General features: G+C 38.1%; 2 protein-coding genes across 4 annotated transcripts; both read right to left on the bottom strand.

The window, feature by feature from the left end:
• Window positions 1–1780: 1780 nt before the first annotated feature.
• Window positions 1781–5714, bottom strand: LOC121795216 (putative pentatricopeptide repeat-containing protein At3g01580). 2 transcript variants are annotated; one of them, XM_042193696.1, is made up of 6 exons: window positions 3592–3726; window positions 2762–2904; window positions 2608–2673; window positions 2399–2537; window positions 2178–2313; window positions 1781–2091 (listed from the first exon to the last, which is right to left on the bottom strand). In XM_042193696.1, the coding sequence occupies exons 2-6, from the start codon at window positions 2862–2864 to the stop codon at window positions 1936–1938; spliced, it is 600 nt and encodes a 199-aa protein (XP_042049630.1). In that variant the 5' UTR covers window positions 2865–2904; window positions 3592–3726; the 3' UTR covers window positions 1781–1935. The 2 variants fall into 2 exon arrangements, with proteins under 2 accessions (XP_042049630.1, XP_042049629.1); XM_042193695.1 differs by lacking the exons at window positions 1781–2091; window positions 2178–2313; window positions 2399–2537; window positions 2608–2673 and having other exon boundaries at window positions 2766–2904; window positions 3592–5714.
• A 667-nt stretch (window positions 5715–6381) lies between these two features.
• LOC121795213 (ankyrin-3-like) lies at window positions 6382–9857 on the bottom strand. 2 transcript variants are annotated; one of them, XM_042193692.1, is made up of 13 exons: window positions 9531–9857; window positions 9203–9408; window positions 9033–9083; window positions 8772–8945; window positions 8502–8633; window positions 8284–8420; window positions 7888–7974; window positions 7531–7653; window positions 7234–7386; window positions 7033–7134; window positions 6776–6961; window positions 6636–6703; window positions 6382–6543 (listed from the first exon to the last, which is right to left on the bottom strand). In XM_042193692.1, exons 2-13 carry the CDS (start codon window positions 9222–9224, stop codon window positions 6471–6473), a joined length of 1308 nt encoding a protein of 435 aa, XP_042049626.1. In that variant the 5' UTR covers window positions 9225–9408; window positions 9531–9857; the 3' UTR covers window positions 6382–6470. The 2 variants fall into 2 exon arrangements, with proteins under 2 accessions (XP_042049626.1, XP_042049624.1); XM_042193690.1 differs by having other exon boundaries at window positions 9203–9857.
• Between the last annotated feature and the right edge of the window lie 6264 nt (window positions 9858–16121).

The following is a 16121-nucleotide window of genomic DNA, read 5'->3' as shown; positions in this document are numbered from 1 at the left end:
GTATGGTGCAACTACCCAAATAATTTACAATCCACCCCTCTCCCTCTCCCTCTCCCTCTCCCTCTCCCTCTCCCAACACATTGCATCAAACAAGAGTACAAAATAGTACTACTAGCGTATCACAAGGGCCTAATAACAAACTACACTCTTGTAATGCCTAAAGTGGATAAAAAATGATGAAAATAGTCATGCTTCTTGGTTAGCAGCCACAATTCAAAAAGCATGATCTTCGAACATATCAACAACGACATTTCGACACCTTGCTTTGTGACGAAGTCGGTGACACAAAGCGCATTTTTATTATTCGTCTTACATATGCTTCTTCACATGTTGGGTTGGGCTTGTTAAGATATATTCTCTCTATCTGCGAATAGAAGTCCCGGTTCACTTTTACCATAAATGGTAATATGGTCTCACTATCCACTAACTCATTCTACTCATATTTTATTTAAAACTAATATATATACATGTGAGACTCATATTCCACTAAATATTTCTTAAAATCCATGCTGCCAAGAAATAAGACTCCTAATGGCGGACGGAGCGATAGTAATAATCTACATATGCTCTGACCAACTACTATAGATGTAAGACCCCTACTGCCCAATACTTTCTAATATGCAAAGATAAAATAAAGTACATACAAAGTTTTTTTGGTATATACTTGATGAGCTTAGAGTAAGTGAATGTAATTGGAGTTGCTGGATTTGAAGTCGCGACTTCCAATCACATAAAATAAAGTTGTTTGTTTATGAATTGAGGGCCAAATCAAATCACGATTTTAATCGAACCAATAGGTTCTGGGCTGGAACCCGAATTGAATACACACAATTCAACTATAATTGTGTTATCGGGTTGCCTGATCTGATTAGGGTTTAATGTTCATAACTTCTTTGAACTAAAATCAGTAGTTAAAAAAATAGGTGATTTAGGCGGAAAACCAATTGTTATTCAAACTTTTGGACTTTTTTTCCAATATTTGAAATTAAAATTCAAATCCCTCCATTTTTAGTTAAAAATAGGTGTTCTTCTTGCGATTATTACTGCTATTTACTTAATTTACTAGGTATCTAATATAAATGAATATGCCTTATTCTAGTGGTACTCCAGTTATTATGACAAATGAATTGCATGTGATCAAGTTGAAAGTGGAAGAGTAAAAGAAAACAAAGAGGACCAAGTCGTCAAAGCTTTTGTAGGTGACATTTCCCAAATGATATAACATCTTGAGAAGTTAATTCTATGATTTTTTATGTTACATTAATTGTTGATCTATAATTTTATCTAATATTCATTTGTGAATTTGTTTGTAGGCTCAGGAAGAAAATTTTAGGCCAAAAAACAAGTACAACTTCAATGTTACTAAATACATAAAAATGATTTATCTAAAGTTATTTGGCTGCATTTATAGTGCGACGATCGGCGTTAAATTTACGATTTATTCCGTCTCTTTTTTATCTGGAATTGGAGATAAAAATGATTTATCTGAACTTATCTGGTTATATTTGTAGTACAATAATTCGCGTAAAAATTTACGATTTATTCCGTCTCTTTTTTATCTAGAATTGGAGATAAAAATGATTTATCTAAACTTATCTGATTTATCGAAACGTGGCATTATGAATTGAAAAATTAATTTAACAAGTGTTCATTGTCTCCATTTTTGTGAAATATGAAAAATTAAGAAATTTAAATGTTATGAGAAATTGGCATAAACTAATACTTACTCATAATATTAATTGAAAAATAAAAACAAGAATAAAGTGATTTTTTTCACTAATTTAAGATTTTAAAACAAAAAAATTAGATTTTGTATTTATATTTCTTTCCTGGGATACAGGTATAAATCCCCAATATCACGGTTAAGAATCCTGAGAGCTGAGTTACAAGTGATGTTTCATCAACAATATCAATAGCTAATCTGAGTAGTATTTCCTAATTGTCTTTGTTCTTGTTCATGAGATACCTACTCTTATAAGAAGAGAAAAGCCTCCACCACTTGAGTTTCCAAATGCTTGTGATCACAGAGCATATCGATCCTACATCATTTCCCTTCTTCACGCATTGATTCCCTTCCACGTTCACTGCGACCTGGCAGAGTCGACAGAGAACAGATAGATATTCAGCATCATTTGGTGATAAATGTTATGCATAAATACAGTGATACAGAAACTCACATCCGGTATGAACTTCATTCCAACGGTCATCTCGCCTTTGTAAGTGTCGTCTTCAAGCACCACATTAAAGGGGGCAGGGAGGATTTCTGCCAGCCCTCTGTAGTTCCCCTCCACAATAATTCCTTTGATGAAGATTCTGCAAACAAGAATACTTATGACATTTATCTAACTAACTAGGCGAAACATCATAGAAAACTAGCATACGAGAAACTGAAACTTGCATGGTTTCACCAACAAAGTCGTCATCACTTAAACGCTCCTCTTTCACAATCCTGAGTTTCAGATGGCTCAGAGTCTCCAGCTCGGATTCTGGAAGCTCGAACACAAGCTTTTCATTCCAGTAGAATTTACCCAGATTTCCTGCAAAAGTCAAATGGTGTTAATAACACAATAGATTTATGAAGAGGGAGAAGTCCATCTCTATGAAAACCTGATGATGTCTTGCTTGTGAATACTTGACTACCACATTCAACAATAACATGGTAACCGGGGTGTCCTGTCAACATACCATATCCAACAACGTTAATAGAGAGGGATAAAGAGAGGATTTGTCGAACTGTGTGATGTTAAGGAGATTGTAGTACCAAGAATATGGGCGCGATCTATGCCTTTGGCACTAACAAGAAGCACTTCAAGAATTGCACCTTTCATTTGATCAAGAAATGCCTGGCTCTTCTCATTATTCATAGAAGCAAAAGAAGAGCTTATCTAAATGTAGTTTCAATACCTGTTGCATTGAGAGGTTACAAGAAGCTAAACACTGCATGAATTGTCTATTAAATGCCAGCAGTAATTACGTAAACTTCAGTTTAATAAACTCCATTATTATGGTCAGTTACGAATATCAACATGAACCAAAGAATAAAGCACAGATATATATATATATATATATATATATATTAGTAATACGAGGATAACATATAATCAACTCGAATCTAGATCGGACAGCACTGAACAATAACAACGAACAATCTCAAAACCAATGTGAAAAGATGTATCGAAGCAGTACACCTAAGCTTTAAAATCTACAAATGCAGAGACTGCTAGCAGTTATAACCCAGCATTGGCCATTGAGTTCTGACCTGATAAAAATCAAAATAATTCCAACAGATCATGGAGTCTTAGTTGATTTTCCAATGCAGCCTCTCAAAACATAATTTAAGTTCAAACGAAACTTATTAAATCATTCAAGGCTACCATCTTATGCTATGGAATCGAGACCAGCCCGAACTCAAATATGAACACCATTTCCATTATTCTACTTGAAATCATAGCTATGACTATTCATTCTCGTCTTTCTTATCTTGTTCTAGAGCTATTTATGAACTAAAAAATTGTTTCTTTTTTACTTTACAACAAAGTGTATTTAAAAAACAAAGAAATTTTCATCTGTCATCAGGTTAGGAGAACATACAATCTGTATGACCACAGTATCTGTATAAGATTTAGTTCATAGCACTATAACCCACAACTTTCTTCAGCGATTTGGTGTCCATCATATTTCTCAACTTCTCGACTTCCTTCCATCTACCCTGGTCTGCGTACAAATTCGAGAGAATGACATAGTAGCTAGAATTATTTGGGTCCAAACTGATCAGTTTCTTGGCAACATCTTCCAAAATTTCGTTAGGTCCATGAGAGTTTCTGCATCCAGCAAGAAGAGATCCCCATATCCGTTTATCGGGTTCCATTGGCATATTATTTACAAATTCAAGAGCCTCCTCAATACTTCCTTGACGACTAAGCATATCCACCATGCAAGCATAATGTGCAAGATTGGGCTTGATACCGTACATGGCTTCCATCCCATTGAACCAGTTCCAACCTTCATACTCCAACCCACAGTGACTGCAGGCAGAGAGAACTGATACGAAAACAACATCATTAGGCGCTATTCCATTACATAGCATATTTGAGAAACACTCAAGAACCAGCTCTCCACAGCCATTAACCGTGTAGCCATTTATCATTGAACTCCAACATATAAAATCTTTGGTGGTATTTTCATCAAAAATAGCCTCAGCGTTCCCTATTTCCCCAAATTTGCAATACAAATCAATCAATGCAGATGTCAAATATGCATTGGCTGAATATCCATATTTTATTATCTGTGCATGCATCATTTTGCCCATCTCCAGAGCTTCAAGTGAGCTACAAGCCAGCAATAAACTAACGTAAGTGAAATCATTAGGATTCTGGTCGGCCAATTGCATTTGTTTTAGTATGTCAAATGCCATATAAGGCTGTACACTTTGAGCATAAACTGAAGCCATACTGCTCCAAGCAATAACATCTTTCCACTTAAGATGATCAAACACGTTTCTGGCTGACTCAATATCGCCAAATTTAGCATAGAGTTGAAGAAGTTCAGTCACCAAAGGAACATTTGAAGTAAATCCCATTTTTAATACAAGACTATGAAATCCATGCCTGCAATAATTCTCGTCCAATTGTTTATATGCTCCAAATACTTCTTGGATGATACGTTCATCCACATTTTGAACACAACAAGCAAGCATTTCCAGAAAAATCTTCAAGGCTTTCCGCGGCCTCTCATTTTCAACGCAACCCCTTATTATGATCCTCCAAGAAACGACATCCTTGTTCTGCATATGCTCAAAAACATCTATCGCTGCCTCCAAATGCCTGCATTTGGAGTACATATCCAAAATCGAATTGAGAAGAATGGTATGATTGTCAAATGACCTTTTGATGGAATAACCATGAATTTCTCTCCCTAGCCATAATGCACCTAACTCGGCACAGGCAGGGAGTACACTCGAAAACGTAACATCATTTGGTTCCACACCTGTTAAAACCATTTCCTTTAATAACTTAAAGGATTCCAAATACTCCCCATTGCTCACAGCTGCAGAAACCATTGCACTGCACAAAACCAAATCCCTTTTAGGTGTCTGATCAAATATTTTCCATGCACTCGGCATATCCCAAGAAGAGTAGACGCCAACAAGAGCAGTAGCAACAGCTACCTGCGACTCAATCAACCCCATTTTCATAGAGTAAGCATGAATCCCAGACGTCAAATCTTTTGATCCAAGTGATCCAGCAGCCTTTAAGACACTTAATACCGTCACAAAATTCAGCCTTTTCTCATTGAATAGCATCAATTTGAACACTTCTACAGCCTCCCGGGACCGATTTTCCCGAACTAAACTCGAGATTCTCAATGTCCATGATTTTATGATATCGTTTTGTTCGAAATAGTCGAATGCGTCTACCAAATTGGGGCGCTGTCTGTATGCAGGTTTGTGGGCGTTGTAGTTTGTTGAGCTCTGACGAGGTGGGCGTCTTTTAGTGATTTTATCGAACACTTGGTGGGCGCTTCGTGGTCGGACCACATTAGACATATGTCCTCAGAAAAAAATACAAAGGTTGTATATCTTCTTCTCCGTGAAGCGAGAGAGACGTAGAGAAAGAGATCAACGAAGATAGGGTGGCGGTGCAGCGCAGCGGCTTCAAGATTATTGTGGCGGGTAAGAAAAGCTTGAATTTGCACATCATGTAGTAGTAGTCATCCTTTTTTTACCCATTAGGTCGAACGACGTCGTTTTAGTTACGGAATTATTAATATCGTGTTTACACCAATGTAAGGCCCAGTATCATATTCAAACTGTGTTGTAAGGCCCATTAGTTGTAGGTATAGATTTTTTTAAAAAAAATCTATTTTTGACTTTTGTTTAATCATAGTCATGTTGATCTGAACCTATTTTGAGATGGATTCACTCTCTTCTTGCATGAACTTATTATTTCTCTTGCAGACTTGGCTGACTTCTTACTTTTATATTTCACTCATTTAAAAGAATAGTCAACATTGAATATACAATTTACAGCTCTAATTTATTTTGTTTTTGTAATTGCAACTTATACACACCTCACACTCTGAGTTGCCTAGTTAGTATTTGTAGTTTTAATTTTTTTTTTCATTTGCAGTGAATGAAACTAGTATATTGGTGTGTTCATCACTTTTGTATCTATTTCATTACTAGTTTAGATCTACAAAGTCAGATCTACATTATTTTGTTCCATAATCAATTATGTCACTTAGACTTGTATTTCAGTAACCTCATGAATTCCTTAGTCAGAACATCCAAGATTCCAATGTCTGTCAAAGAAACTATATAGTATATATATGTATGCTTTGATAAACTTTTAGTTAGAATAGAGAAAAAAAGATGCAACACAATTGAATCAGTTGGAAACACATATTTGCAATAGAGGATATGAATCACTGTATATGAGCGTGACTATAGAATTATGATCCAATGTTAATCATCAGCTAAAACTCAAAATCACGTCCGGGCTGCTCATCTGACTAAACGAAGCAAAGTAATCAAACATAGCAAGTCTGCAATCAAAAACCAAAACAGGAGGTATTAGTTATACAATTGTATATTTTGATAACAAAAAAAAATGAAAATTATTAGGATGTGTAGTTACCTAAATGCACGAAACATTGCCTTGTTGTAGGGATCCAGCGAGAATGCAAGGCCTGCCATGAGGAATTTCTTCGCAAACACAATCATTAAACGTTAGATTATGAATTGATGCCGCTGATGTAGATATCGAGTTTGCTGTACCTTGAATATCTGATTAGCTGCAGCAGCTATGTCCCCTGCGTGGTGATGGCGAGGGACGGGGAAGTCTGGCTTGAGTCTAATGCATTCCTGAGCATCTAACAGAGCAAATATGAGTTCATTCGTGCGTGCTAGCAACAGGCTTCGCTTTGATATCCATGTGGGGTTAGCTGGATCAAGAAGGCTAGCCTACACATTACATATAGTATTACTTACCACACATGGCCAAGCACGAGATGATCGGAAGAAGAAATGTTTACCACTCTATATATTAAGGTTGCATGTCTGTATTGCTTATTGCTCGCCTCATCCATCCCTTGAGCTTCTAGTTCAGTCAACTCCATTGTCCTTTTCAGCTCTATCTGAGAGATATGTGATGGGATAGAGAAAAGGAAGGTCGTAAATACAACTGGAGATCAAAGTGCTGCTGAGTTTAACACAATGAAAGAGTAGTTTCAGACCATTGTTTTAAATTCTTCAGAATGAAAGGACTCAATTATGCCATCAACAGTCCAATTTGGATAAATTTCAAGCCGTTTAGTCACTGGAAACAAAATTTCTACAGCTGCACGATTATGCACCATGGCAGCATCCTCAATAGGTTTATAGAAATCCTGAAAATTGGCAATATCAATACAGTAAGTGTCCTGTAGATAACATCAGGATGTTTGCAACAAGAGACGGGCCGATGATATCACAAGTGGAACTGTAGAAGATGAAGAATAGCACAGTAAAGAAAGGGAAACTTTGAAATTAACTCTTGGACTTGAATTCGGATCTGCTTTAGCTTTAAGCAAACACTCGAGAAATTTTGTGTCGCCTTCTTTTGCAGCAGCTGCCAAAGGACTTAAACTGAAATACGAATTTGGGTCTGCATTAGCCTGCAAAGAGAAAGTACTTAACCAGGGAAATACGAATTTGGGTCTGCATATAGTTGAGGAACAGAGCTAACGAAGCATGAGAGATTTCCATTTTTGAGTAAATCATCTAATACGAAAACAGGGAATAATTTATCACAAACGGTAGGTTGGATGATTGAAGTACATAAAAACACCAGACATCAATCTCTAACAGAAAATTAGAAGAGAAAGTTATTCCCATTTTACCGAACATACCGCAAGCAACAATTTCAGGCATTCAAATGAGCGAGACTTGACTGCACATGTAAGAGGAGTGTCCACAGCCGCACAATAAACATCTGGCTGCAAAATGGAAAGCAGCAAAGGAATTAATCTCACAAGATTATATCATAAGTTAATTCAAGAAATATATTCCAATATGTTATTACAGTAAGTCAAAAGATAATATCAGTATGATTGGCCAAATTTGACGAGCTAAACAAATCAAACTCTTATCCACACTCAAAAACTTATTAAGAAAGTTAACCCCAAGTGAAATAAGTTAAAAGTTACTACAAGAAACAAAAACTGATGTCCTAATAACAAAACAAACAATGATTTCAACAAGACTATCATTAGAAAACAGTGCAACCGAAGGTTGTGCTTGCCCACATGTGCGCCATGAGACAAGAGATACTTGACAGCCTGAACATTTCCACGAGAAACAGCAATTTGTAAAGGTGATCCTCCTGCAGAAGCTGCTGGTTTTACACTACCAACTTTTAACAATTCCATAACCTCCATATTATCTGAAACAAAACCAATCAATTAGCGCATATCACACTATTACTAGAGTCTATCACAGCATTACAACCTACAAAACCACTGACCTTTTAGAACTGCATAGTGCACCGGAGTGAATCCCTCAACATCTGAAAGACTAACGTCAGCACCCTGATTGATGAGAAACTTCACAATTTTGACATGTTCCCCTTTGACAGCTTCTGACAGAGGACTAGACCCTGAATCAGTTTATGGTGTTAGGATACTATACTATCCGCAGATCAAACACTTGAAGAATAATATCGAATTAATAAAAGCATTAGGCACTCCCAATTTGTTCAAAATAAACACATGAAGAAGCGCGAGAGAGAGAGAACCCTTGTAAGTCGAGGCATCAATATAAACTTGGACGGTCTTTATCAAGAACTTGCAAATCTCAAAATGTCCAATTTCAACAGCGTAATGCAAGGCATTCCGGCCAGTGGCGAAGTCACTATATTCATCACATATTTTTTGGTACTCAATGATATCATCAACCTTGTTTCTAATTACTGCAAAAAATAAAAGCATCAGAATCAGACATACAAAAAAATCAAGAAAAGGTGAAGATACGACAAGAAAAAAGACTTCACAATCACCCCTGAGTTGGTTAAGGTCTCCACTAGCCGCAGCCTCGATAATCGCTGCACCTGCCATTTTTACCAACTGCAAAATGAGTTCTTCAAGCCCCGCCACACACACACACACATGGATGCTGGATGCAACTGTGTGTGCGTGATTCAAGAAAAGAGTTTTCTAATTAACTTACCAATTTCAGAAATAGAACCCATGGCGATCAAGTTCTTATTAGAAAAACATGATCGCTAATCTAACCACTCCACCTTATTTATAGAGTGCCAAAAAAAATGTGCAAGGAATTGTTGCCTTTCGAGATTTTATAGTTTGCATTAGTATTATCTTTCAAGAAATTTGCTTCTCATTTTCTTGGATCATGAGACCTATTCATTTTGCAACCTGTACTTATATATGAGCAAAAATCATTTCTAATAAAAAGAATAACAAAATTTCACCATTATAAAAAACACTCTTAAAAAGGTAAAAAATATCACAAAATCGAGAGCCTTAATTTTCAAAACCTGTCTCCGAAGTAAGAGGACAAACCACATTAACTTTATCTTACGATCTCCTTTCTACTTTTGAGTTGGATTATATTTTACTTTGGGGAGCCGCGGCGGTGGACACCCTAAGAAAACTGTTAACGGAAGAGGAGAAGTGAGAGGGGGGGCTGTGCAGAGAATAGTTATAGGAAGCAACTTTACTTGAGCTACGACGGGGAGGAAGACACTAGTCAATAGGAATAAATTGGTCAATAGACTAGAATGAAAGTCCATTTTCAATTCTATTACAATTTAATTTAAAATATTTATATTTTGATTTTTATTCTGAATAAATGAAAATAATCCGAAAATGGTTCTTTTTGGACGGCACTGCACTGTTACGAAACTGATGGTCAACTCTAAATAACTAATTTTATACCTAATTACGATAATAATCTATAATTGATTAAAAATAAAATTTATTTAGATCCTAAATATATGATATTTTATGAATTTAGTCCAAAATTTATTAAAAAAAATAAGAAATTAGGATTTATGTGCCACCTTCTTCTTCGCCCGGCTGTCTCTGATGATATTCTTAAGATTTTCAGCAACTTCGACGGTAGGTTGTGTGATAAGCTCTTCGACGATAGAATCAAGCAGACGCTCAAGTCCCTCGACCGTAGCGTCTCCCGCCACATCTCCCTCGATGAGTCGATTGGTCTAATTCGATTGACGTCTCCTCCTTCCTCCACCTCGTTCACCAATTGATCGTCGTCGCCCACGATTGGACACCCTTGGCCGCCCACAAGCGCGTCGCCATCTGCGTCACCCGTGCTGAGGATTTGCTACGGCAAACGATGCTGCACTTGGAGGACGAGTTTAGAGCCCCCGATTCCTCCGTCGATGACCCCTCCATCGACAAGGAAGAAGACTAGGATGCATCCATCCATGTCGCAGTAAAATGCTCATCTTTTTAGGACCAAAAATGGTCATATGTTATGGACCAAATTCGTAAAATACTCATATGCTTAGGATCAAAAATGGAATTTAGTCTTTTGATCAATTATGGGTTAGTACTTTCTTTGTTTTTAAGATTACTATTTTTCCAGTTTTATAGAAAAATCAAATAAACAGTGAAATTTAAAAATTAAAGAATTTGATTACTTTTTCATACAGAATCCTGGTTAACAAACATGATCTTATTGTTAAGATATCATAATTCCACACTCCAAAATTTATTCTAGATCTGCTACTACGATGCGATCATCCATCATGCTATTGAAAAACGTGATTAACTCGTCGCTAGAGAAGTTAGATTGCTATAACAATTGAGGTTAGTAGAAAGACGATCATGGCGTAGCTGATACGGTGTTTAAGGTTTCCGGAGTAATCTGTGAATCCTTGGTCCAGTAGCTCGCGCAAAGAGCGACACATGTCAAAGTGTGTGCTCTGATGCCACTGCATGTGATTTTAACAAGAACTACAAATACTTAGTACTCCCTCCGTCCCAAGGAAGATGACCCCTTCCTTGGGCAGCATGAAATATTACACAGCTTTATTTTGTGCGATAAATGGAGAGAGTAAAATAAGAGAGATGTAATAAAGTAGAGATAAATGTTTCTATTTTTAGTAATTATGGGTCATCATGATTGAGACAAATAAAAAAAGAAAGTGTGTCATCTTCCGTGGACATAGAGAGTACTAAATTAAAAACAAAACACATCTAGATTAAACATGATAAAAATATACTGTACATTTTAGATCAAATAACTTAAGATAGCTTAGTTATCTATTCTGACAAACGGCCCTGAAGCGCGTGGTTACTGTGTCGTTCTAAATGATTTGTGTTAATACTTAGGTCCAGAGAATTCGCTAGAGCATAAGGTCTAGGAGATTGTGAACTTTCAGAATGTAGTCGTTGTCACAACAACCTCGCCTCAAAACCTCAACCCTCTACACTATTGGTTAGTATAGGGAAGTCGGGATCGAATCCACGAGGATGGAAGGGTCGGAATGCACCGAGAGAACTTTTGGAAGGGTTTGGCTGCTGCCACGCAACATGAGGGTCGAGTTTTTAACTACTAGGCATGGGAAATAAAATTTAGTCTATTTTAACTACCAGATCTGGAGAATTGAAAGTACGTAAAACATAAATGCATGCATGATTCGTATCTGAAAGTAACTTGAGAGCATTCACAAACTTCCTGGGTCAAATAAAAGAGTTTCCTAAATTAACCAAACACAAGGTAGACAAAAGTAAACAGCAAAACAGATTACTCTAATTAGCTACTGACAAAAGCTGCAATTAACAAACTAAAGTAACACGACTACAACTACCGAACGATTTCATCTTCTCGAACAAGCAAGCACGAAATGAACAAAACAAAGCATGAAAAACAGAGCATACTTCAGATCGAACGATGAACATTTCAATTAAACTAACAGCTATCAGATCTAAACTACAATGCTAAGTAAGAAGGCAGTAATAGGGTTTTCCATGCAGATCCGAACACACGTATTCCAGATTCAAACGATTAACAGAAATCTAAGCTAGATTTACCAGAATCATCATCAAACAAACTAGATCCACCGTTTCCAACATCATTTCAACTCCGATTCAATATCAATTCAGAAAACCAACTCCGATCAACAAATCAATTGCGAAAAGTATCCAACTCAGTAAATAGAGCAGTAAACATTTAGATCAAACGAAAATAGAAATCGGAACTAGATTAAGCAAAAGCTAAAATGAATCACAAAGTAATCGCCGAATTTTCGGCAAGGAAATCGGCGAGACAAAAGTACGTGCAAAAAAAGTAAAATTGTTTCTTCACTCCTTCTCTGAGTGGTGTTACACTTCCAGCTGAACAAAATAAAACCACCAACTAACTACCCCAGATCTTCATTGAACCAAGTGCGTGAGTGAGTGAGTGAAAAGCGAGCCGAAAATACCAAGGAAATTCTCTAACTAAAAGCTCCCAAAAAAAGTCTCCCAAAAAAAGTCTCTAAAAAAAAGTCTCTCATTCCTTTCGTAGGTTTCCTGGTATTTATAGGCGAGGCTCAAATCCCTAGGGCAACCGTATTCCTGATTTGACGATTGTGCCCTTGCGGATCTCACTCTTTTTTTTCTTCACTTTTCTCCTTTATTCCCTCTGTCCTGGTAATTGTCTTTCATTCCTGGGTCTGACAGATTTTTCACGCACCTGGACTTATAAATGCATGTTAGCACCGTAAAATCATAGAATTTATATATAGAATAGGTGCATGAAACGAGCCTTATCAAACTGCTCACACTTAAACCATACTTGTCCTCAAGTATGAAAGACAAGAAAAATGAAATAAGGCAAGTTTCAATGCATCCTCCCCTATTAACCATCCTAAAAAAAACGAGAACTCCTAGACCTAGACACAGAAAAAAGGAAACGCACAAAAAACATAAGAAAAGAAAAACGCAGAAGCACATAAACTGGTATTTTTTTCTAGCTGCCATCCCCACAAGTTTAAGGTCAGTCCAAGCATTTACAGCTTCAGATTCTTCCCCCTCCCTTCTTCTATCTAGTCTAGCTGTCAGTTTGTCAAGATAGCCTAATTTTTTTTTACATCTGTTAGGTTCACACGATCACTCATTCCTTACCAGGGACGTAATGATCATTCGCTCTTTAATCTGCCTTACCATTGATGCCTTAAGATTGATGCCACAGAATAGTTCCTTAAGGTCTTTCACTGGGTTGTAATGGGGCTAGGGGTTTACAGTGTTTATTGGTGAGAATCCTAAGGATCTAAGTTCAACAGTATAAGTAAAACATAATGCAGACACGTGAACTTTAGGGACAAAACTTAGCAACAACTCCCGTATATGATTTTATCCTTCCTTCCTTATAGAGATGCTCCTTGGCTTTCTACCCTTATTTCTCTTACTTCTCTAGGCCACAATTTTTTTCTTGCCCGTTTTATTTTTTTTTCTCTTGGGTCAGGTAGAACTGTCCTGCCCATTTTTCTAACTTCTTTTTGTTTTCTTGGGCCTGGTAACATGTATATCATTTTTTTTCTGCCCATATCGTAACTATTTTTTCTCGGGTCAAGTTACAACTTTCCTTGCCCGTTTATTATTTCTAACATATTTTTTTCTTTCCTCCTTTGTTTCTCAATCTGTCTTATACCCCTACCATCGAGCTACTCCATCCCTGCCCCTTTGTTCACGTGGCATAAAGTCTAAAGGTTCCAACGAATGGATTCATTTTCGTACATGCCCAAAGAGTTCACTAAGGGGTGCCTTTTCAGTGAGGCAGGTTCAGCAGGTTCGAAAGAATAAAGCTCAAAATGGTTATGCCTATTGCCTCTAGTCCTTACTATCTATGTCATTTCTCCTCTAGCATCAATGGCAACCTATCTCTCCTTTTTTTGTGTTTAGTAGAAAGTGTTCTACTATAGGCTTATAACTCACTTTTAAGAGGGCTTCACAATAAGCTTAAATTCAGGCATTTTCTATCGTCCTTACTTCTTCCAACTGACTTAGATTTATTAAGGAAGAAATATTCACAAATCAACATGTATTTCCTCTTCAATTACTCTCCCTAAGGGGCTTTCGCTATTTATTATATCAGTTATGCAAACACAGAACCTAAAAAAAACTAGCAACTCTTAGACCTAACAGAATATGTACAAAACACTAACTGCACTAACTGCTCCCCCCTCCCACTTCATTTATGCTTGTCCCCAAGCAATCCTCATGAAGTGGAAAGCAGGGCAGTTAATGGTGACACAAACAGAAAATAGGGCACAAACATCTCACACTTAGACCAAGCATTGGGCTAAGTGTAAGAAGGCAAAAACAAAACAAAACATGTACAAAACAAATCTTCTCACACTTAGGCCAAGCAATGGGCTAAGTGTGAGAAGATGCGCAAGAAAACACAGAAAAACAAGAAAAACAAAATATACTAGGCATATAAATTTCTCACACTAAGGCCAAGCCATGGCCTAAGTGGAAGAGAGCATAAAAAAAACAAACAACCTAGCATGCAAACTAAAAAACGAAAGCTGAAAAAGACTAAAACTAAAAACAGAAACTAAAAAAATATTACTTGGTTACTTGGGCGGGTCTGATTAATTCTGTCCCTGGCCCTTGCGGGGACCAGGTTTCTGGGGTGCTCCTCTTGGTAGTGTTGGTGTGGCTGCATCCTTCCTGGCCTTGGGCTGGCTTGGCCTCGGGATCTCCTGTCTCGCTAGCATATTGGTGGTGGTTGTGGTGTCTTCTTCTTTCTGACGTTTGGTAGATGTGCTGGCTGATTCACTGGTAGTGGATGGGGCGGGCTCCTTTCTTTTTTTCACGGGCATAGTCACTGGGGCAACCAGGTTGGATTTCTGGGGAGTAGTTCCAATGGAGAGGTCGTGTGGGGGTCGAGCTATTTTCTGGCCCACGAAATTGACCATCTTCATCATTAAGGACAGGGATTCGGTCATTTTAGTCGTATGCATCCTTAGCGGCTCCTTCATCCCCAGGACTATGGAGGTCAACGAAGATATCTCAGTCTTGATATCCCAAATGTCGGCCCGGAGTCACTCCATCTCCTTCTTCCATGCCAGTGTGGCTGCTTCTGGTATTGAGCTCCCTTCCGCTTTACCCGCCGTCTCAGTCTGGCCAACGTCATAGAAATAGACCTCACCGTCTTTTGTGTACAATAGCCCCTTGTTGAAAAAGAAATCCAAATTGAATTGTTCTGGGGGATCGCACATTTCCAGAGAAGGCACCGACTTCGCGATCATTATCGTGATATTACGCTGCAGATAGGCTCCTAGTAGATGGCAAGTATAGAGGTGGCGTGACGTGTGCATCGTCATCAGGTGGCACGCTTGGGCTAACTAGTAGCCGAGGTGGACCTTCACACCTTTCAACATACACCAGGTAAAGTATAGTTCAGGTGTTGTCAAGGTGGAGCTGACCTGCCCCATCAGATTGTACCCGACGAATATCTGGGCAAAGCGAATGAGATGGTTTGTGATGTGGACTCCCCGTGATATGCTAGTCTTGAAACACCCCCGCGTTTGTGCGTGATGAGCTCCCACGCCTGCTGCGTGTCAAATCCTGGGGGACCAATTTGTCTATCATCCCAACCCCCTCTGATGTCCTCCTCCATGGTTAGCAGCCCCATTCTTAAGGACCACTCTTTAATGCTCATCGTGGTATCGACATTAAACAAGCGGAACGAAATTGAATCAGTTTCTGCGTCCGTGGTAGACTTAAATTTGAATGATGTGAAGAATTCCTTAGCAAGGGCTACTGGCACCTCCACAGTGTTATGGCTCAGCAGCCATTCAAACCCGATTGCATTGATGTAGGAAAGGAATTCTTCCTCTGATTCTATCTCTTGAAGGGATTCAGGGTGATAGCTCTTCCCTGACTTGGCTTGCTTGCCCTTCGTTCCACGTTCAGCATACGTCCTGACCTTCTTAGGATCACTGAAATGGGCCATCTCTCCTAGAAGCTTTTTCGTGACTACCACCTCTTCTGGTGAATAAATGGGCTCCTCAGCATCGCCTTCCTCTGAGGCTCTATCTTCGCCCCATGCAACCTCTTCAGCTTCGTGAGCAAAAGGCACCTTGATGGGTTTGGTTGTATGTTCGCTC

This window comes from Salvia splendens, chromosome 3 (assembly GCF_004379255.2).
Source record: "Salvia splendens isolate huo1 chromosome 3, SspV2, whole genome shotgun sequence".
NCBI classification, from domain to species: Eukaryota; Viridiplantae; Streptophyta; class Magnoliopsida; order Lamiales; family Lamiaceae; genus Salvia; species Salvia splendens.
The sequence above is the reverse complement of the archived record's forward strand: the minus strand, read 5'-3'. Positions and strand labels throughout refer to the sequence as shown.

Coding starts and splice junctions, on each gene's coding strand:
- LOC121795216 (XM_042193695.1), bottom strand. CDS start 5,545: ATGTCTAATGTGGTCCGACCACGAAGCGCCCACCAAGTGTTCGATAAA.
- LOC121795213 (XM_042193690.1), bottom strand. CDS start 9,224: ATGGGTTCTATTTCTGAAATTG. Junction 7,654..7,887: donor GCCTGAAATTGTTGCTTGCG/GTATGTTCGGTA, acceptor TTCTCTTTGCAG/GCTAATGCAGACCCAAATTC. Junction 7,387..7,530: donor ATCCGAATTCAAGTCCAAGA/GTTAATTTCAAA, acceptor GCCAATTTTCAG/GATTTCTATAAACCTATTGA.